The sequence below is a fragment of the Malus sylvestris genome, chromosome 5, assembly GCF_916048215.2.
Source record: "Malus sylvestris chromosome 5, drMalSylv7.2, whole genome shotgun sequence".
Lineage (NCBI taxonomy): Eukaryota > Viridiplantae > Streptophyta > Magnoliopsida > Rosales > Rosaceae > Malus > Malus sylvestris.
In genome coordinates, this window is record NC_062264.1 from 989,511 (window position 1) to 1,010,152 (window position 20,642).

General features: G+C 38.4%; 3 protein-coding genes across 7 annotated transcripts in view; 1 reads left to right on the top strand and 2 right to left on the bottom strand.

The window, feature by feature from the left end:
* LOC126621481 (single-stranded DNA-binding protein WHY2, mitochondrial) lies at nt 1–2,574 on the top strand. Of its 2 annotated transcripts, none has more exons than XM_050289984.1 (8): nt 1–174; nt 714–805; nt 884–981; nt 1,081–1,173; nt 1,288–1,382; nt 1,610–1,683; nt 1,998–2,086; nt 2,204–2,574. In XM_050289984.1, exons 1-8 carry the CDS (start codon nt 128–130, stop codon nt 2,327–2,329), a joined length of 714 nt encoding a protein of 237 aa, XP_050145941.1. In that variant the 5' UTR covers nt 1–127; the 3' UTR covers nt 2,330–2,574. The 2 variants fall into 2 exon arrangements, with proteins under 2 accessions (XP_050145941.1, XP_050145942.1); XM_050289985.1 differs by having other exon boundaries at nt 24–174; nt 717–805.
* Nucleotides 2,575–10,669: 8,095 nt separating this feature from the next.
* The window catches only part of LOC126621479 (phytolongin Phyl1.1-like), an 86,439-nt gene continuing 76,466 nt past the window's right edge, over nt 10,670–20,642 (bottom strand). For 2 of the 4 annotated variants that reach the window (XM_050289980.1, XM_050289979.1), the window contains exons 2-3: nt 12,578–12,668; nt 10,670–11,929 (exon numbers count right to left, since the gene is read on the bottom strand). In XM_050289980.1, the coding sequence (XP_050145937.1) occupies nt 11,047–11,929; nt 12,578–12,603 (909 nt within the window). In that variant the 5' untranslated portion in view covers nt 12,604–12,668 and the 3' untranslated portion in view covers nt 10,670–11,046. Of the gene's footprint in view, nt 12,000–12,577; nt 12,669–20,642 lie in introns of all 4 variants that reach the window. The other 2 variants (XM_050289982.1, XM_050289981.1) reach the window with 1 other exon arrangement.
* LOC126621483 (RING-H2 finger protein ATL58-like) lies at nt 13,125–17,243 on the bottom strand. The gene is made up of 4 exons (XM_050289987.1): nt 16,690–17,243; nt 16,528–16,610; nt 14,296–14,717; nt 13,125–13,781 (listed from the first exon to the last, which is right to left on the bottom strand). Exons 1-4 carry the CDS (start codon nt 16,834–16,836, stop codon nt 13,759–13,761), a joined length of 675 nt encoding a protein of 224 aa, XP_050145944.1. The 5' UTR covers nt 16,837–17,243; the 3' UTR covers nt 13,125–13,758.

Below are 20,642 nucleotides of genomic sequence, written 5' to 3' on the forward strand. Positions count from 1 at the left end.
AAAAACGGCAAGTCGTCTCGAAATTCCAAAGGTATCGAAGCAGAACTGCAGAAGCATTAGCAGTGGCATTCCCCCCCCCTCTCTCTCTCTCTCTCTCTCTCTCTCTCTCTCGCAAGTCGCAACAAAGATGTTGAAGGTGTTGCGCGTCTTGTCCTCTTCCACCACGAAATTCAGGTACCATTTCTCTTCCCGTTTTTTCTTTTACTAATTTCTGTTTTACTTTGAAGGAAAAAGGAAAAACCCTTACAATTTATCTGTTTTACTTAAAACCCTGAAAATATACCCTTCAAGTTCAAAACTACCTTCTCTAGAAAACTGGCTGCCAAGAAATGTAAATTTGCTTCCTTTTTGCAAATCGATAGGTGTATTGGATGTAAAGGCTGAAACTTTGAGTGGCAACGTTTTGTTAATTTCAAAATCTAATTTAATCTGGCATAAATAAATTCTGCCAGTTTATCTGTGTTGATACTAGATACCATCTACTTCCAGTTAATTCTGGTTCACATTGGTAAATCCGTAAAACCCAATTCTTGTAATAGAAGCACATCTCCAGCCTTTTTGCTATTGTTTCAAGTTAAGGTGAAAATCTTGCGATAATTCTTTCTTAAGAATGTAAGTTTTTGAATGGTTCTTCCATTGAATCCCGTTCCTAAGATTACGCTCCATTCTTCCGTCTCTCTTATTATTGTTCTGATTTTCTTTGTGGAAACCAGGAGCCATTTCTGCACTAGAGATGCTTCATCAATGTATGCTTATACTCATATCACCAGATTTTCAACTGCCACTCAGAAATTTTCTGTTAAAGGTAATTAGTTTATGCGGTTAATATTTCGAGTTTTACCTCTTATAGATCAAGTTTTACCTTTTGATCCTGAACCTTCAGGTCCCAGTTCTCATCAAGTATATGCTTCTTTTGATATCTTCAAGGGCAAAGCTGCACTCTCTTTGACTCCTGTTCTTCCAACATTCACTAAATTGGAAGTACGCATGTCTCTTTTCATTCGTAATTTCATTGATCTCATGTCTTTTGAAGGGAGCCAATACCATATCCCCTCATTCGTCTCTTTTTGTATTGCATAGTCTGGAAGTCTTGTAGTTGATCGGCGTGGTTCTGTCATGTTGAAGTTCACTCCTGCCATTGGTGAACGTAAGTATGACTGGGAAAAGAGACAGGTAACTTCTGTACCTCTTCTTATTTACATTATGTAGATGTATATATTGTTTACTTTCCAAACTACTCTCTCTTCATGCTGCTTGACTTATAATTTCAATGACATTTGCTTCCAGATGTTTGCTTTATCAGCTACAGAGGTTGGCGCTCTGATAAGCTTGGGTTCCAATGATTCTTGTGAACTATTTCATGATCCCTCAATGAAATCAAGGTTGATTTTCCTCCCACTATTGTGGAAACATATGTAACAAGGGTTTATTTCTTTTTTCATACGTCATGGAAAGAACCGGATTTTGATCAAAGTTCAAACCAATTTTCAGATGGCATAATATCGACCATGGTGCTTTAATATGAAAGCGTCACTTTTTTATTTTTCCTAAAATTGTTATTATTTTTGGAAATAGATAGTTAGACTTTAATGAGCAATCTGTGCTACAGTAATGCTGGTCAAGTGAGGAAGAGCTTATCGATTAAGCCTCATGCGGATGGCAGTGGCTACTTTGTTTCCTTAAGTAAGCGTGTTATATCTTCTCATATTCTCTTGTGTACTTAATGAATGTGAAGTCCTTAATAAGTGGATTATCTTCTCGTATTTGTTATTTTGTATGTGCTTTATATATAAGAAGAATAATATTTGAAGTTGCGATATATCCAGGCATCGACTTAAAATCTGACCGAGTGACTTGGAAGTTTTTATGTATTGATTATCACATACGTGTGCTTTTTGGTTACTGAAACTTAATATAAAATTAAGTTTTTGAGTCATTTGCTGATGTGGGGATTGATGCTATCTGAGTTGACATTTTCCTCCCGTTTTCATTGGCAGCTGTTGTCAACAACCTGCTAAAGACCAGAGAGAGTTTCTCAGTTCCTGTCACGACTGCTGAATTTGCTGTTATGAAGACTGCTTGCAGTGTATGACATGACTATAAATTTGAAGTTTTCTATAACTGGAAAAACAATGATTGATATGCACTTTAATATTTCAATAAAATTGTATTGCATGTAAGAGAACGAATATTTCTCATGCAGTTTGCATTGCCCCACATCATGGGTTGGGATAGATTGACGAACAAGATGCCAGCAGGTGGTGGTGGTGGTGGAGGAGGGCAAGAATCAAAGGCGGTTCCACAGCTTTTGGAGGAGTGGGATAGATGAAGTCCGCCTCTCGAATCTCATCTTTATAACAAGCTAAAGGAACTTGGACTTGCAAATTTGGGTTCCTACTAGGATGGACTTGTTATGGACTTATGGTGGTGTATGGTGTATTTTGCTGTGTTGCCAAAAGCTTATTTGACCTGGTGTAGGCTTTTCTTTTGGCTTACGTGATTATTTTCAGCATGAAATATATGTAACTTTAAGCTAAAGTAGGAGGTAATTGGGTGAAGATTTTTTCATGTTTACTTTGGTGATGTACTTGTTGAATTTTGATAGTTCAAGTGCCACCAATTGTTGTTATATATCCAACAACAGGAAGCAAGAAGGTGAATTCAACGATTTTAGTTTGAGTGACCCGTCGGATAAACCCCCAATCCCAATCCCAATCCCAATCCCAATCCCAATCCCTCCTGACCAACAGCCTACGGTGGATGCCATTGCTTTAGTCATACACCCTAACTTTGCCAACGCTCGTTTGGTAAGCTTGGTTTCCTTTACTGCCGGCCGGCTATGTCCCAATTCTTTACATTCTTTCTTACTTTTGTTTTCACCAAATAGCGCCGCTGGAAAATCTCCGACACCTCAAGCGGGTGCACAAGAAATTTGTTCAAGGAGGTCTGTCTCTCTCTCTCTCTCTCTCTTAAACCCTAAACCCCCTTTTATGAGAATTAATTCCTTTCCAATTCAATTTTTACAAACAACAAAAACAAGAAACCAATTCAGTATAGTTGATGCATTGAACATCTTTTTACTGCTAATTGTGTTTTTCGGTTTATACCATATGCGGTTTATTCTGTGGTTCATTAAGTATTCATTTTATTCACTGCAACTTTTCCAATGATTTTGAATAAAAATGATAAATCTTAAATTTATTCTAGTTAGTTATTAAAAAGGGTTCATCGGTAGCGAATCGGAGATGTTCATATTCTTTACCAATGAACAAGTTTTTCTTCATTGCATTGCATTGGTCAGACAAAAGATTATTTACTGAGGGAAGGGCCGTAGAAGATTGTCTAACCACAAAGCTCAAAGCAATTGGTCAAACAAAACTACACATCTCTATGATGGATTGGGGCGTTATGTCCTATGTTACCTTTAATATCCTTGCAAACGTGTCTATCAGAACACAATAATCATCAAAGTAATATAAATGCACAAATAACAAATAATCTGAACAAATGTATCGTGCATTCTTATTATCTAAGTGTAATATCTTTTATTCTTTCATGATTGAATACATTATAACGACTAATTAATTAGTTCTTTAAGTTTGATTATCTACTGTATCGTCCATTCTTGTTATCTATTGTAATATTTTAGACATTATAATGACCCCATTTAATGGGATAAGTGTCACAGCCCGTTCCGGGATTTTATATATCGGGGACGTGAAATGACAGAATTACCCTTGACAGGTATTAAGGTATGTGTGTGTGGCATATTATTGGACTAAATTCATTCCTAAACTTTAGGAAAAATATTTAAGTTAGATTAAATTGGGTTGTATGTTTGTGTGGTTATGAGTTAGGAAACAAAAAAAATGGATGATGATGGGTTATGATGGACACACACAATCAATCCTTCTCTCTCTCCCTCCCCCGTGCCTCTCTCTCCTCCCTCACGGCTTTCTCTCTCTCTCTCCCTCTCGAATTGTACGGACAAGGGCCATACCCTCGAATCACCACGGATCGACGCCAACAAGGGAATTTCAAGCTCACAGTGAGCTTAAGGAAGTCCTCACGAGCTTCGGGGTACGTCGTTGGTAGGATGTGGACGTCGGAGGACGGAGAACGGAACTTTCAAAGCTTTTTCCGGTGAATCCCCGGCGAGTTGGGGGTCGAGGCAGGTATGGATGTGTTCATCTCATCAAGATCTTCATTTTGATATAAAGAACGTTGAAAATAGTGAAGAAATGAGGAAGATATAGTGGTTTAAAAATTCCCCAGAAACCGGCAACTTTTCCGTCGCCGGCGAAACCAGTCCGGTGACTGGAGGAAAAAGAAAACGCGCGTGGGGGCGCGTGGGTCCGTGCCCCTCCCGGCGCGTGGGGGTGCATGCGGCCTCAGAAAATTTTTCTAAAAGTTTCTCGACGTCCGTGACGTCGAATAGGTCGATGTGGTATATTCATATACCCAATTTGAGCACCGTATGAGAAGTTATTTTGAATTGTGGGTTATATGCATTAATTAACGTTTTTATAGTTGTTTCGCATATAGGTGACACCTATCCTGAGGACGAGCGCATTCAGGGACGTCACGGGGGTTACGACTGAAGGAAATTTTGTGAAAAACATGTTCATTTGAGCAACATCTATAGCATGCAATTAACAAATTAAAGGCGGAATCATGCTTGCATGCACTCAAAACAAAACATTACCCATTAAATTCAAAGCCTAGTATTTTGGTGAACCAAGACTCAACTCAAAACAAAGTGAGTTGAGATATTTATACCTTTGTAGATACCTCTTTGCTTAAGCAAAGGCTAATCACCCAAAGAGAGGGCCTTCATTCCTTGCATCTTAGATCTATGGATTTGGATGGATGAAATGGTTCTCCAAGTTCCCAAAATTGAGAACCTCTAAGTCTCTACACCAAGGTTAGATTGGAGAAGAAATGAGTGACCTTGGAGGAGTTGGATTGCTAGCTAATCCCTCCAAGGGGCCGGCCTCTTTAGAGAGAAAGGGAGAGACATGTTCTCTCCAATTTTCTCCAAAAGAAACCCTTAATGAATTTAGGCTATAAAGTCCTTTATATAGTCCCTTCAAATAAGTGACCTAAAGAACGAAAAAGCCATTCTTTTAACATGGCCGGCCAATTGAGGGATTTGGGCTTTTGGGCCCTTGTGAATCTTTATTCATTAAGTTGTCATACAACTTAAGTCCATGGGCTTTGACGTTCGAAGCCCATTGGGCCTTAAGGTCCAAAACTATCCCGAGGTCTTCAACGAACTTATTCGTTTGATTAATTAACATATTAATTAATCCTTGCCATAAATAATTAAATCATTTAATTATTATTACTCATCTCCATTGTTTCTTCAATCTCCACCTTACACGGTGTACGATCCATTAGGTTCCTTTTAGCGAGGCAGTGGGCGATTAAAACCATTTCAAATCGATTGTGAATTGAAACTTACTTTCAATTCTCCCTTTAGTGATTATACACGTTTAGGGCTTCCACAAACCATGAGTGACACCTAGCAGCATATCATGGTTACCCAAGCTAATCAGAAGAGGTGGAGAACCTATTCAGTTTAGGATTACAAATGCAATACGGTCTTTCTCTAATACAATACTTTTGACAACATTGTTTGGTTTGATAGTTTATTCATGTCTACTATCCAATGTGATTCGTGTGCTTATATGATTACCTTGAATGTGATTTGGAACGACTTCCTAAATCTCATTCATACTCTTGCCAGAGATTCTTAATCATATCATAGAGTATTCTCCCTCAAACGGTTTGAAGGTTAGAGATCCCTTATTGCGCATTCACTTGCCTCCATAGCTAAGTGACTTAACCCCAACTATGTCGTGGACACCCTCGAATAGAGTGACTTTGACATAATCAAAGATCAAGGACTTAACCACAAGACAACTATGATGCCTCAGGTCAAAGGACTACTTTGCATTATCCCAACCATAAGTTCTCATGTGACATGAATATGAGAACTCTTCGTTGATCGTGTTCAGTGAACTCATTCTCTATTGAGCACCTACGTACTTGTCTTGATGTCACACACACCAATGACTCGAAACTAGTCACTCTCCCTGAGAGAAGACACAGCACGTACTGATCTTAACGGACTGTCAATGCCCAATTGGCAATCCTATGATCAGGAACGTTTAGGATATGTATATGAAAGAATGGTCTCATGAATCTAACTTCTTTAGATTGCATTCTCCCAATCACATATTCCTTGGACTTATCGTTTAAGCATATAACATGTATATGAGACGACTAAAACAATAACCTTTTGCCCTTTATATTTAAACTACATTAGTTTAACTTGTGAAATGTCCGTAAAGTATCATCATATGATTGGTTTTAGGGCACATTTCCAACAACGACCCATCGACTTACCAGTGAGTGGGCAGTTTTGTTTTTCGTATTACCTATATACTATTGATTTTCCCAGAAATTGAATTCATATGAAAGTACGTTTTAAAATGCCGTGCATGCATATTATAGATATATGAATTGATATTGATGCATATATATATGCATGAATTGGTGTTGTGGACGCACAGGTGAGTATCAGGTGAGTTTTATGTTAATCATGTGAATCATTGATGATGTAAATTGTGTTGAGAGCTCATAACCTGCACCCCTGGTGTTAGTGCTTATATTATTCACCGCACCGCACGCTCACCTTGGATCCAAGTAGGTGCATGTCGTACAGACCATGAGAGGGTTCCGACATGCTAGTCGTACAGACCACTAGAGGTGGTTCCGACTAGTAGATGACCTTAGATTATGCGCGCAGATGATTGATGAGAGAAGCACTAGAGCGTATCATTACACCATTCTTGTCGTACAGACTACTTTAGGTAGTTCCGACTTATGTGCAGAGTAGTGCCGTACAGGTCACCGTGGTGACTCCGGCTGGGTTGGATATTGAGCTATGGAATTAACCGTACAGGACCAACTGCAGGGTCTCCGGTTAATTCATTATGTCACCTGTTATTTTGATGCATCCATGTTTTGTTATCGACATTTATGGCATGGCATATTCCTGAATTTGTGATAGATTGGTGATTTGTGACGTATGAGGTTTTATATACTATTATGTTATTTTCTGGGAAAGTATACAGGTTTTACAGTAAGGGGTTAGAAATGTTTTTAATGAAATGTTTTGGAAAACTTTGGTTTTACTGACCCACTCAATTTTGTTTTTGCGCCCCTCCAGGTTCTAGTTAGCAGTTGGTGGCTCACGAGGTTTTCTTCGGCATTCTGACAGACTTCTTGCATGTAGGACTCACATGCGGGTGTTGTAATTTAATTATAGTCCTACTTGACTGCACCTAGTTTTTTTTATGCTCTGAAATTGTGTATTGCACACTTAAACTCACTCTAGTATGCTAGTTGGATATTACTGCTAGTAGTTGGTTTTTCTTCCTTCGTATTTCTCATATCTTTTGCTTCCGCATCACACTTTTGGTTACGTCACACTCACGTGACGGCTAACACGCCTTGATTCTAGGATCGGGGTGTGTCAATAAGGCTTCGTTATTGTTGTTGTTTTATTTCAGAATGTAAACTTCAATGTTTCTCTTTTAAAATTATTGCACAATTAATAAATTTACATTACAAGTTAATTAGCTCGTTGTCAAACTATATGACTTATAAATCATCTATTAATTTGTTTACTTGCTTATGTTTTCTTTATGGAAGTTAGGCCTCCTGTTAATTTACATTAGGTAAGGCTACTTGATTACTTGAGGAACTTTTCTTTTCTTTCTCAAGATTCTTAGAAAGAAAGGAAAACTAATAAAAATGGCTTGAAAACTTTGAGTTTTAACGATAAGAACAAAATAAAGAGTAAAATGAATAGTATCAAGATTGACTTTCTAGTGTAAAAATGTGGTTTTTCATTAAAGTGAACAGTACCAGAAGCTTTTCGTTAAAATTCCCCTGTTAATGGGCTTTGGGGATGTATGATCAAAGTGTTCCCCCTTAGGTAGTCATAAGAGACAAATCCGTGGATTTGTAAGATATTAATTAGTACCACTATTATTCTTCGGTATAATCTTAGAATTGAATGGAATCATTGTAATTCCATTTTACTGAGTTCCATTTAGTGGGATGAGGCTTTGTTGCTGCTGTTGTTATTTTAATTGTGTTTTACTGAATTCCAATCTAGTCTTAGCATTTTGTTTACTTCATTTTTGTGCAATCCCTCGTAGGCCTTGTCTTGTATATACAATGATATGGATCCCTTCCGTATGAACTTACTATCTCATTTTGGATATTGAATCTGATTTGTTTGAGTGTTTATTATTATTAATAGTATCTGGAGAGAATTGTTATTAGCACTCTAAAAATCTTTTTCTACACTCCAAACTTTCTATATTGGGAAAAAAAATACACTTGTGAGGTGAATAAGATTTTTGGAGTGCCAATAACATTTCTCTATCTGAAAACCTACTATTCTTCTGGTAGTCTCCAAATTTATCGTTAAACAAGAATATGGCAAACATCTAAATCCACTAAATTTAGGTTTGCAAGTATGCAGCATCATCAAAAGATGAGTGGGAAGAACAGTGCAAGCTATGGCCAACATCTTATCATCCACCAACCTAGTAAGCTTCTGTTGGGAAAAAAAAAACCTAGTAAGCTTCTGCTCTTTTAAAATTAAATGTAATTTAAGTGTGTTTGTTTACCTAATTGTGTTTTGGCACTAATTTTTTTCTTTAATAATGTATCATTGCTGTTCAGGAGTCTTTAGTTTTTCCTTTCTAAGATTGAGGTGATGAGAAGGTGAAAGATGTTCAGTAAGGATGAACAGTAGTCCTAGAATGATTAAAATCTCGAGATACTATAAATGTTGCCTCAATGATACATGCATGAAGTTATGCTAACACCAACAGGAAAATTAGGCACTTACAAGTATAAGGCATTATATGGGATAGTTACATAAAAGTTCTTTTTTATCAGCACCTCTGCAGTGTGGGTTTGTTACTTCCTTTTTCTGCTGGGGGCTCCTCGTTCTGCATTCCCAGAATACAAATGCCAAATCATATTTGTTTAATATTGTCCTGACTCTTTTTTTTGTTTGTCCTTTACCTTTTAAATACAGTAATATCGAAGGCATTACTGGATTCAGTGAAGAGGACTCACATTCGGTCTTCAGCTTCATGAAGTATGCTATTCAGTTGGCAAAGTCTGGTGTAATTCGGTAAAGTATTACTCTCTCTCTCTCTCTCTCTCTCTCTCTCTCTCTCTCTCACACACACACACACACACACCCATTATATTTTCTCGATCTCATATCAGCATTGTGCTTTCAGCAGTATTTACGTCATCCTTTTCTGATATGCTTTTAAATATTCAAAATGACGCTAATACTTTAAAAATTCCTAAATGAAATGGAAGGGTTAGGATGAATTTATTCTTGTTCTCTCTTGCAGTCTTGTTATTTACTTATTTTTCAGCCAGTACCCTGTTGTAGTCTTAGTGCTACTGCTGTTCGACATGCTTGGATCAGCATCAGTTTGAGGACAATACTAGCATACACTTGAGGAGATATTTACTTTTCCATTCAAGAATAATGATAAATGATAAATGACCTTAAAGGAGTTGATCATAATCTTGATTCTTAGTTTATTCTAAGCTATGAAACTAAATTCTATGGTAAACTTGTTAAGGTTGATGTAACGCTTTACAACGCAATGTTGATTCATATTACCGACGCATCCCTTCACAAGTGGTTTTACTGAGCAAAACACGTGGATTGAGTGATGTAATGTGACCAAACTGGTCTTAGCACATGGATGGATTAGCTGATAGGCTGATATCGTTTCTTGTGAAAGTTAAGCAATCCAACCTAAAACCAAACGGCAATGGGTGGAGAGTCCAAGGAGTTCATTTTGTGCAATGCAAGGCCTTAAATCAAGGCCCCAGTTCCCCAACACACACATAATGCCACCTCGTGTAGTTTTTCTTTTTCTTATTGACTTTTTAAGTGTCCTTTTAGGAGTTTTTAGAAGACTATTTCTTTCAAGATACCCCTTCTGGCTTTGGATTGGACATATAAGCAGGTTTTCCTGAATGGTTTTTTGGTTCAATCCTACACTGAAACTTAAGTCTGGGGTTGCAGGGGATGTCTCTACGTTTTCTTGATATTAAATGAAAAACAATGCCGTCAGAACATTTGAACAGGCTTTTATGTTTCAATTTCGTCAGCAGACTGGACTGAACTGGATCGGATCGGATCGACCCGGCTCGGCTCTTATCTAAAATATTCAATTCATGGTTTGATGGGTTCATGTTACTTCACATTCCTCTCCATTGAAATATGTTGTAAAAAATCTGATGCCCTAACATCTCTTTTTAATTTATTTGTAATATTATCGATGCCGCGTCATCATTATTTCAAGCAAATGTTCCCTTTGAAACGGTTTGCTCGAAGGGTTGGGCATGCCAGCCTCCCTTCTCCGGGCGAGGAACATGACCGGTTAATGCAATGGTCGGAATGCAAAGATTATAAGTATTTGCCTTGTTACTTGGAAGCCATCCATTCTTCCCCCAAGGTTGGGTCAAGGAAGAAACCAAGAAATAGGAAACATAGATGGTTTTAAAATGAACAAATATTAAACAAGAAAAAGGTTAAGCAAACGACTTTCCAACAGAATGCTTCAATCATTGCATGATGATGATGATGATACGATACACAAAGCACTACCAAAAATCCCAGCAGCAACTACAAGAGAATATTATGAAATTGCATAAAGGCATCCAAACGCTCCCTACTGACTCACAAGTTTATAATTTTCTAAATCTGCATATGCACAAGAAGCAAAGAAACTGTAGAACCAACTATATAACAAATTCCTCCACCATCTGTACCTTCAAATCAAATAGATGCAGAAACATCATTCAGAAGGTTAACATGCGACTCCCGTAGACTTCTCTGCGACAACTGTTTCTTGATGACATGATTTTCCACCTCTCCAGTCACGATCTCAAGCTCCACTTTAGACACCGATCACAACATATTCAACGGATGCACTCGATACCATGACAAATCCATAACCAAATCACAAACAGTATAACACAAACAGCTGCATCAACGGCAAGGACAATTCGCACTTGGCGGCACCACTTCTTTCGAATGCTTTGAGAACCTGACCTAATCCTCATTGATCCCAAATCCTTTTGTAATGCAATTGAAGAACCTGCTCCAGCTTGGTTATTGGAACCCGAATTAGCTGAGTCAATACTGACTCCTCTATCCGTAGATTTCCTATGTTCCTCCAACTCGATGTCTCTCATTGCAATCACATGCTCTTTAGCCTTCTTCTTGTCTTGCTTGCTGGACTTCCCCAAGAGAGGGGCTTTTGTAGAATTGGCAACTTCAATTTGACCATTGGCACTACTTGGTGATGGAGAAAGACCAGCATGAAGTGATGGAGAAGCTTCAGCTGTCCAATTGCTACCACCGTGAGAAACGTTCTCCAAGGAGGTGATCAAGCGGTGGATAACAGGAACTAGCTGTTCTTGTATGCCAACAGAACTCATAACACTCGACAAACTTCCCCTTGAACCCTTCCTGGATACCTTCTTGAATTCGTCTCTCAAATGCTCTAAAAACTGAAGAACCCCGGTATTCCCCAAACTATCATCAACAATTGTGAAATAAACATAGGCATCTTCAATTAAGAAACCATAAGTCCTTTTACCAACCGTCTCAAAATACCACCTATGAAAAGGAGGAGTCTTTTCCAAACACAAAGAAGCCAAGTTGTCAATTTCACCATCTCCGCTACTATGCACGTAGAGGATCCGGTTACCCCTTGACACACAACAGTAGTAAACTGTATTTTGAACGGAACCCATCACTAGTACACCGTTAGAGTTAATACGCAATTCCACTTGTAGTCTGCAAGCAATTACAGTAGAAGCTCATGCTCAGCATCACCAAAACCGCCTTGGTCTTTCATTCATTTTACCTAGTGTCAGACGATGATTTGAAAATTGGATTCCTTAAAGGGTTCCGGATATGATTTTATGTTGAAGTCAAACTCAAGGATCCGAAGACCATAAGCTATTTTCGTCATCAAAAAAGCAGGACCAAATGAAATGCAAACAACACATGCGCTACAGAATCAAAAGCATATCCAGAAAAAAGCAACAAGGGTGGTTGTTCAGCTAAGTAGTTGACGTCGGCGTTGTAGGCTTGTCCGACTCTCAGGAGCAAGATGAGAAACTAGTCTCTGAAGGTACTAATCCTAATCCGTGATTACAAGGAACGGAGAGCACTCAGGACATTGGAAGGAAGGTTTCAAATTAAACAAAGACATCAAGTTTGGGGTTTTCCACAAGTCTAAACCCCAAATTAAGTAAATTCAATGAGAGTAAGGTAAATTCAAATTGGTTATTGGTTGCAGTCAATGAGTGTTTGCTAATTGGTACGGAGAAATAGTACAAATACAGGGCGGTGTGAGTTTACAAGATTAGACACAGATTTCTCATCGACCAACCAAACAGATCCAAAAAAGGTTCTAACAACACACAGATTCAGATTTACCTCCGAAAAAGGCAAGCCTTGAGCATACGGTGACACGTGACGACTGACCGACGAGACAGACACCTGGTGCCTCCTGCTGCTGCTGCTCAAACTTCAAACGCCAAACTCCAGACTCCAAACTCCAAAGTTCAAACTGAGAGGATTATAAGATGCGATGCGAGTTAAACAAGAAGTGAAGTCAAGTAGTACGCTACGCGTTCTTTCCGGTTGACATTTTGACTTGTCTTGCTTTGGGTTTGGCGACTTTGCTTGGGTCTTCTTACCATCACAAATACATGTTACAATACGGACGCGTAACTATGAATTGAAAATGACATGATAAATACTAGTCTTTCACACTCAGTATATCCGCTGCTTTTTTTGTTTGATTTTCGCTATTCTTCGTAAAAATAATTTTCATGATTTAAGGACAAAAGAAACGGAATGACCATATTAGCATTTTGTAATTACAAATTGAGATGAAATTGTGTTTTTTTTTGGAAGATTTAAATGGTCTTATTTGGGTGTCTAATCTAATCCATGCTTCTATGCTTAATGCTCATGAGTCTGAGAGGAACATATATCTTCTGATTGTCGATTGGAAGATTTAAATAAGACAATATTCTCAATTAGTGAGACTACGTAATCCTTGCAAAATACCATACAATGCTCGCTCTCAGTGCACACTAAACCCTTGTTCAAATCACGTCTTAATTCTCATACGCCAATCCATTGACAATCACATAACAGTGGATGTCGCTTATCTATTCATTCAGCAAATGAGAATCGTAGCCGCTCACAGTGTTCTTGGGCACGGGGATAAACTTGCCTACAACCAAACCAAAATTGTTAACTACGTTCCCACCCAAGCAAGACCAATGCCAGATCAATTTGGAAACTCTGCAACGAAGATGTGGTTTCCCATCTGAAAGCATCGATATACTTTGTTTGTTCCTGCATTCATCAGTTGTTCTTGGTACCTCCCCCCTTGCTGATGCGGAGGTCTAGGACCTCAACATCAAAAGAAACATCTTCTCGTTTGTTTTACTTTAGCTGCTTCTTGGCTTCTATATACAGAAGCATATGGCCAAATATTCTCTCAACATATGGCATGTTTGGAAGCTTTTATACTAACCGCCGCATCTCACTTGGATACTAGTATGCAGACTGCAGCAATTGAATTCTTGATGGTACCACCAGCTCTAATGCCTCAAATCAAGTCCATCTGCATGGATAGACAGACAACCAGATGTCATTAGCTGAAAATTTATCATATGGAATAAAATTAGTATATTGGCAGGGAAGGAGACAATTTGGACAATCTTCCTGACAAGTGGTTTGGGAAATGACTAAAACCAGATTTTATTATCTGGCAATCTACCCAGACAAACAATCAGCAGTGGAGGCCGATGACTTGGGAGATACAACGGATTAATTACTTTATTACTTTCTGTACTACTTGCTAGTGCAAATGAGAGGCATTTGTTAAACATATTCACAAATGAGAGTTAGTACAAGAAGTTGTGTCTCATAATCTTAAAGTTAAAGACAAAAAATAAGAAAAAGGCACAATGTGCATCACCATATGACGTTCAGTGGAAATGTAATAATCAAATTATGCTAATTGCATTTAAATAATAACAGAAAAACCATTTTTAAGCAAACTGTTCTGAAAAGGGGGGCAAGAAGGCAGGAAAAAGAAAATCAGTTAAGCTAATCTTCAGCAAATCACAAATTACCAGATGATCCACCAGTATGCTGATGCACTTGAGTTGCATTTCCTGCATCCCTCAATCCTCTCTTGCAATCAACCCACTCAGAACTTGCATCTTCTTTGGAACTGTTTTGGGCGCTTGTTGGTTCTCCATTCCTCAACCCAGAAAACTCTGTAGCTTTTGTTTCTTCACAAGCCTGAGGCATCTGAAGAAGAGATGTTAGACTATTATTCACTGCAACAGAAGATTCATGACTCGGTTCCACTGGTACATCAGGCGATTCATTTTGATATTTATGGGCAGAAAGGAGGGATGAGCGGCAGAGTGGACAAGTGCTGTGGGTAGAAAGCCAGCTGTCAATGCAATCAATGTGAAATGTATGGCCACAGGATGGTATCTGTTGAAGTCTATCCTCCGCTACATAGTCACCCAGGCATACTGAGCATCTGCAAAAAAATACAAAAGGTGCCTCATTTGTTGAGAGAAAGCTTAAGATTTGAAGGCACTATTTTCATCTAAAAATAGCACACTATACTGGAAGTAAATTTGAAGCTATTGTAAACCACTGCAAACACATCATGCTAAATATAAAATTATGGACAATAAGCGTTCTAGTTTAAATATGATAAATTATTCCAAAGTCTAAACAACCACAAGATGTCACCATCACCGTTACTTTCCTATTTTGTTTTGTTTTATAGTAATATCCTGAAAATATAATTCCTTATCATCAAGTTTCAGTACCGATGAGAAATCAAGGTAGGAGTGAGGGGTTGTGTGGTTGGTATAATTGCATCAAAGGAAAATGATTCAGAGAAATTAAATCATACTTATTTGGAAACTAAAGCCTATGCCTCAAACAATTTGATTTTGCACAAACAATCATTCACATAAGTGGGGGTAAGGCTAGCCGACATTTACCTCTCCCAGACCCTGCGTAAAGCGGGAGCCTTGTGCACTGGGTACGACGACCAACGACGACGACCAATCATTCACATAAGTCATTCCTATAGCCTTGTCTGTTTTAATATTCCTTCTTACGGATTTTCATACAGCCGATCCCACTTGGTGGGATAAGGCTTGGTTTTTGTTGTATGAAGTACATACACTCATTGTTTCACAACTCTTGTGATGTAGGACAATAAGAAGGGATAGATAAATAGAATAGAACTCACTCAGGCCTGTGGCATCACACCAAAGGTGTATTGAATCACTCCAATAGAGAAGTTAGAAAAATTCCGGCATCACATGGGCCTTCAACTTGACGCGGAAGATGCCTTGGAATCACTCCAAGGTTGTTGTGCTTCACACACAAGCAGGAAACCTAGAATTTCTGTTCTCTAACATTTAAAAGCTTACAAAGTAGCCCCTTTTATAGGCTAATTGGTACATGGATCTGGAAAGATTCGCATTATTATCCTTAGGAATTCTGAAGACTAATTTGTGGATAGTCATCTTGTCAACTTACTATATCACTCTTGTCTCTTTCTGTGGCATAATATGAGATTACTTAGAACAACATAATGACCAGTGATCTCACTACTGGAGTCAAATCTCCACACACGAAAAAATGTCAATAACTCATTGCTATCATATTGAAATCAATGAAATGTAAAAACAGTAGCTTTTAAAATGTTATAATCAACTGAAAACTAAAAGATCAGAAAATATAAAAATAAGTAGCTCCATATGATTCTTTATTGTATTACACAAGACAAATTGTTAATGCTCATCAGGAAACATCCAAATATGGACCCTTTGCTTCGGTAAAGTTCTTCCAGGCTTGAAGAATGATATTTACACTATGAATCAATGATATTCCTTTTTGGCGACTACCAAACATAGCATATGTCAAGAAGGATGAACCGATACGCAAGCTATAACTTTCTATTATCCCCGCACCAAAAACTGTACTTAAAATACCAAACTTGACCTCATCTATATTGCTTTTACCATGTTCAATGAAAAGCATTTCTGTCAATTTCAAATTCTAATCATATTAGAACTCATCGTCTATATTGCTTTTACTGAAGATATCATGTTGAAAGCCAAGCTGATAATTTTCTTATCAGCTTGGCCCACAATTCAGTTACCGTATCATTCAAATGATAATTCCATTGATTGATTCCATGTTTCCAGGATACTGAAACAATCGATTGAATTCCCATTCCTCAAAGTTAAATAATAAAAACAAAAAATTAAAAAAAAAGGCAATATTAACTAAGAATTAAGGAAAGAAAAAGAAACCCCACTCACTGTGTATCTCTGACGGAGAAGCTCTCCTTATATACAATAATGGGCAGCATCTCCCTGAGCTCTTTCTTCAACCCCAACTCAACCTGACAGTTGCAGGCAGGAAGCCAATTTAAGAAACATATATAAATGGAAGAATGAATGAAAGAATGAGGTAACACTTACAGTGTGATTCCCCGGAGGCGGAAGAGATGTTGTCGTTCGGAGGGAGGACCAACTGAGGCGTCGAGGGCGAATATAGAACAAGTAGAAGACGAAAAGGAGGATGAAAGTGAACAAGATGGGGATGCAAAACACCAAGAATTGGTACATCTTGAACCAACTTTCCTCCCTTGATGATGATGACTTACTGTTGTTACAAGATTCTGAATTAGCAGAAGACGACCTCGGATATACATGATTATTAACACATCCTTCCTTCTTCACTACAAATTTAATCTAATCGAATCGAATCTGATTATTACTAATATCTTGAGAAATGGCTAATACTTATGATAACTGGACAAGTAGAAGTTTAATTTGGACAAAACCCAAAACCCAGAAGAGAGAAGATTTGTCTAATGGAAGTGTACACAGACAGTCTACAGATTCAGAGAGAAAGAAGCAAAGAAGGAAGGGCAGGCAAGTGGGAAGTGACAAGTAGGAAGTGAAGAGGCAGGTAGGCTGGCAGATCTCATCTACGGATACGATACGATGACGGTCAAAACTCAAAAATATTCAAGACACAAAGAGCGTATCAAACTTAAGGGCGGTAATTGCTCGGGTTATCATGCAATTGGCAGTTTAAAAGTATTTTTACTCTGGAAATGAATTGTCCGAACCATTGGCATTAAAAAAAATTGAGAAAAATTAATATCATGTATAATTTCAAACTCTCCTAAGTTTAGATATTTTCTCATTTTTCTGTGCTTTGTTTTTAATTTTTTTCTAAATGAATAACATAGACCGTTGGATTATAAGTTTTTGCAACCCAACACCCCAGGTTGTGCCACGTGGGCTCAACCCCTTTTTACATTTTTTTTCTAAATTAAAAAAGATAGATTAACAAGGACCATCAAATCTAAGAAATCCAACAGCCCACATGAAAGACAGATTAATGTGGCCTACAATGCCAAGTCCCGCAGGCACTTTTTGGTCAGTCACTCTCCCCTAATCACAAGTGCAGGCCATGCACCCAACGCAAAATAAAATAAAACGTGTCTAATGCCAACATATCATTAGATCACCTCAAGCAAAGCCTCAAGCCATTTTACCCCGACTACTTGGTCCATGGGAGTTAAGCCCATCCAATAGGTGGGCAATTGGCATACTTGAGTGTTCATCAGTTTTGATGGACTAGGATTCTCTCCCTTTACCTAACCCAAGGTGATCATTATCACCCCCTTCATGTCATTGTCATGTGTCAATTTAACTATCCATAATTGCCTATGCATTTAATTAAATATTTTATGAAAAAGAAAAACAATTGAATGACTTAAAAATAAAACTTACCATTTATTCTTTCATCTATATCTCACCTACTTCATTTGATTTTTTTTTTTTTTAACAAGCAATATTATGGTAGGGGAGTGGACTAAGGGGCGGTTTGGGAGTGAGGTGCTTAAAAAAAAAACACCCATGAAAAAAAACTGTGAGGGTTTTAGGTGTTTGGTAAACTGAAAAAAAAATGACTTATTTTGGAAGCTGCTGTTAGAATAAGCTGAAATCAAAGGAAAAAGCTGAAGCTGCTATTTGCAGCTTTGGAAAACTGGCTTTTTTTCAAATCACACGGAGCTACAGTGCTCCTTTAATGAAAATACCCACTATCAGACTTTTTTTTTTTCCAAAAACACTTTTACAAAAAAGTTTACTAAACACTCTGCTGATTTATTTCACAGCCGCTTATTCTCATAGCACAACCGCTTATTCTCATAGCACAACCGCTTATTCTCACAGCAGCCTTTTTTCAAAGCACAGCAATACCAAACCAGCCCTAAGCCTCACAATGAGTGAGCCATAATAATGTGATTCGAATTTGTTTTTTGCGAGAATCGAACTTAAGACCTCTCATTTATAAGTAATGAGAAATACTACTAGACCTTAGTATTAAGTGACATCTATTTCATTTGATTTGATTTGCTTAGTTTAATTAATTTAGATTAGCATTTGCTTACACACTTTTTGTGTATGAACACATTTTTTTAGAAAATGAGAATGAGAGGGGAGAGAGGGAGAGAGAGAACATAGGAGGAGTGGGAGGTTTCTGTTTTTGGTATTTTTTTTTTTAATATTGGAGGTATTTTAACATCACCTGTAGATGAGGTTTCAATAAAAAACAGTAAAATTTGAACTTGTGAAATTACATTATTGCCCATCATATTTATTTTTTTTGTGATAAAAGACTAATTTGTCTTTTCACCCTGTTGATGCACAAAATCAGCGAAGACTTTGGTACAACAGAAAGTGTCAGGTTTTATGACCTTCGCTTGGTTGCTTCGGTCACTAGTGAGGATAAGTACGTAAATGAATAGAGACAGAGAAGCAAACACATGATTGGTTCTTGATGTTGACACGTGCTGCGCTCTGATTGGCTTCTAATCTTGACACGTGTCGAGTAGTGATTGGCCTCCTGGTCGGAGGGGAACTCTTCTGGGTCCTTGACAGTATAGCGTTGGCCGGTGCTCGGTAGTTTCGGGATTGGTCAAGTATGGTACAAACAGTGCTCCCCTAAGTTCCCGAGTGAGGGAAACTCCTCGGTTGGGGACTTGCAAGATCCAATCCCTTGAGTAATCACGAAACTTCTAAGTACCGAAGTGTGGTCTGATCTTCATCTGCCCTTCTCTGGAAGTACTTTTCCTCCATCCGGGAATGGTGTATTTAGCTGATGTTGACGCACAAGGTAATGTATCAATTTCACTTGAAGCCTAGTTATAGTTTCGGGCTTAGTCAAGTGTGATACAAACCCTATAGTAGGAGTCCCCCAAGTCGCCGAGCTAGGAGATCTGCCGAAAGAGGTGACAGACAAGGTAAGCAGTCAAACTTCCAAGTAAGCAACCCAGGATCAGAGGTTTGACGTCGGCTTCTGGTTGATTGTTCTCATTCTCCTTGTCTCTCATTCAACTGCCAGGATAAGGAGAAGCAAATGGATAAGAGATGATATGAGATACTTTTGCTTTTGAAGAAGTAACTTTCCACAGGCTTATTCTTGAACTGTGCTGGAGGGTTTTCTGGTGCCCTTCAGAGTATAAGGCCGACTCAAAAATTTGAGGGTCAAAACAAGTCCATCAAATCTAGAGTACGTTCGACCTTGATGATATGGGATACTTTTGATGTTGACGGAATAATGAATGTGGTATGGAAAGGTGTCGTGCTGTAGTGATCTGTTTCAGCTCACCGTTGAACCTTCTGCTTCAATCTTTTGCATGGCAGAAGTGGTGTGCAACCTTTGCATTTAAATGGTCCTTCAGAACATTCCTTCATAGTGACTCATCCACGCTTGGCAGCTTCAGTGTAAAGAGCCAATATCTGATCAACTGTCATGAGGTATTTGCCGGTGGAATTCGTGACCTTGACAGCAGTTGAGGATGAGTACTCGAGAGCAATGCTAAGTAAGCAACCAGGCAAAGGCTCCAGGCAGTCAGTTCCAAATTGGAGGTTTGATTTCAGGTTCCGACTGACTGCTCTCTTTCTCCTTGTCCTGCAGGTGTGGACAAGGACAAAGACAAAGACAGGGAGAAAGCATGATATGGGATACTCTTGCTTTCGACCCTGATGATATGAGATACTCTTGTTCTTGGTGTGGCTTATTTGCTGAGGTATTATCGGGGGGAAATAAAGCTGAGTATTTCGAGAGGTTATGTTGAGGGTGCCTTTTCGAATGCGAGAAAGGGTTGAGCATTTTTGCAGGTTTGCCTGTCCGTTGAGGAGGGAGGTCAATGTATATAGGGATTTCCCAATAACAAGTAGTAATGCTATTCCTTTACCCTTCTTGGTCACAGTGAAGATTACAGACAAGCTTTATCTAAGGAAATCTGGCTCTCGAAGTTCTGAGAGTTGTGCCTCTTCGGTTTTCGAACAAGCAATCCCGTCGAGGATCTGACTCTCGAGATTCGGAAAGCGGTGCTACTCCGGTTTTTGAG

What these genes read in the sequence shown, in the direction of transcription:
- LOC126621481 (XM_050289984.1), top strand. Translation starts at nt 128, where the DNA reads ATGTTGAAGGTGTTGCGCGTCTTGTCCTCTTCCACCACGAAATTCAG. An exon ending in TCAGAAATTTTCTGTTAAAG is followed by an intron (nt 806 to 883) that starts GTAATTAGTTTA and finishes CTGAACCTTCAG; the next exon opens with GTCCCAGTTCTCATCAAGTA. An exon ending in ATGACTGGGAAAAGAGACAG is followed by an intron (nt 1,174 to 1,287) that starts GTAACTTCTGTA and finishes ATTTGCTTCCAG; the next exon opens with ATGTTTGCTTTATCAGCTAC.
- LOC126621483 (XM_050289987.1), bottom strand. Translation starts at nt 16,836, where the DNA reads ATGTACCAATTCTTGGTGTTTTGCATCCCCATCTTGTTCACTTTCATC. An exon ending in CGCCTCCGGGGAATCACACT is followed by an intron (nt 16,611 to 16,689) that starts GTAAGTGTTACC and finishes TGCAACTGTCAG; the next exon opens with GTTGAGTTGGGGTTGAAGAA. An exon ending in TTCTCCGTCAGAGATACACA is followed by an intron (nt 14,718 to 16,527) that starts GTGAGTGGGGTT and finishes ATTTTTTTGCAG; the next exon opens with ATGCTCAGTATGCCTGGGTG.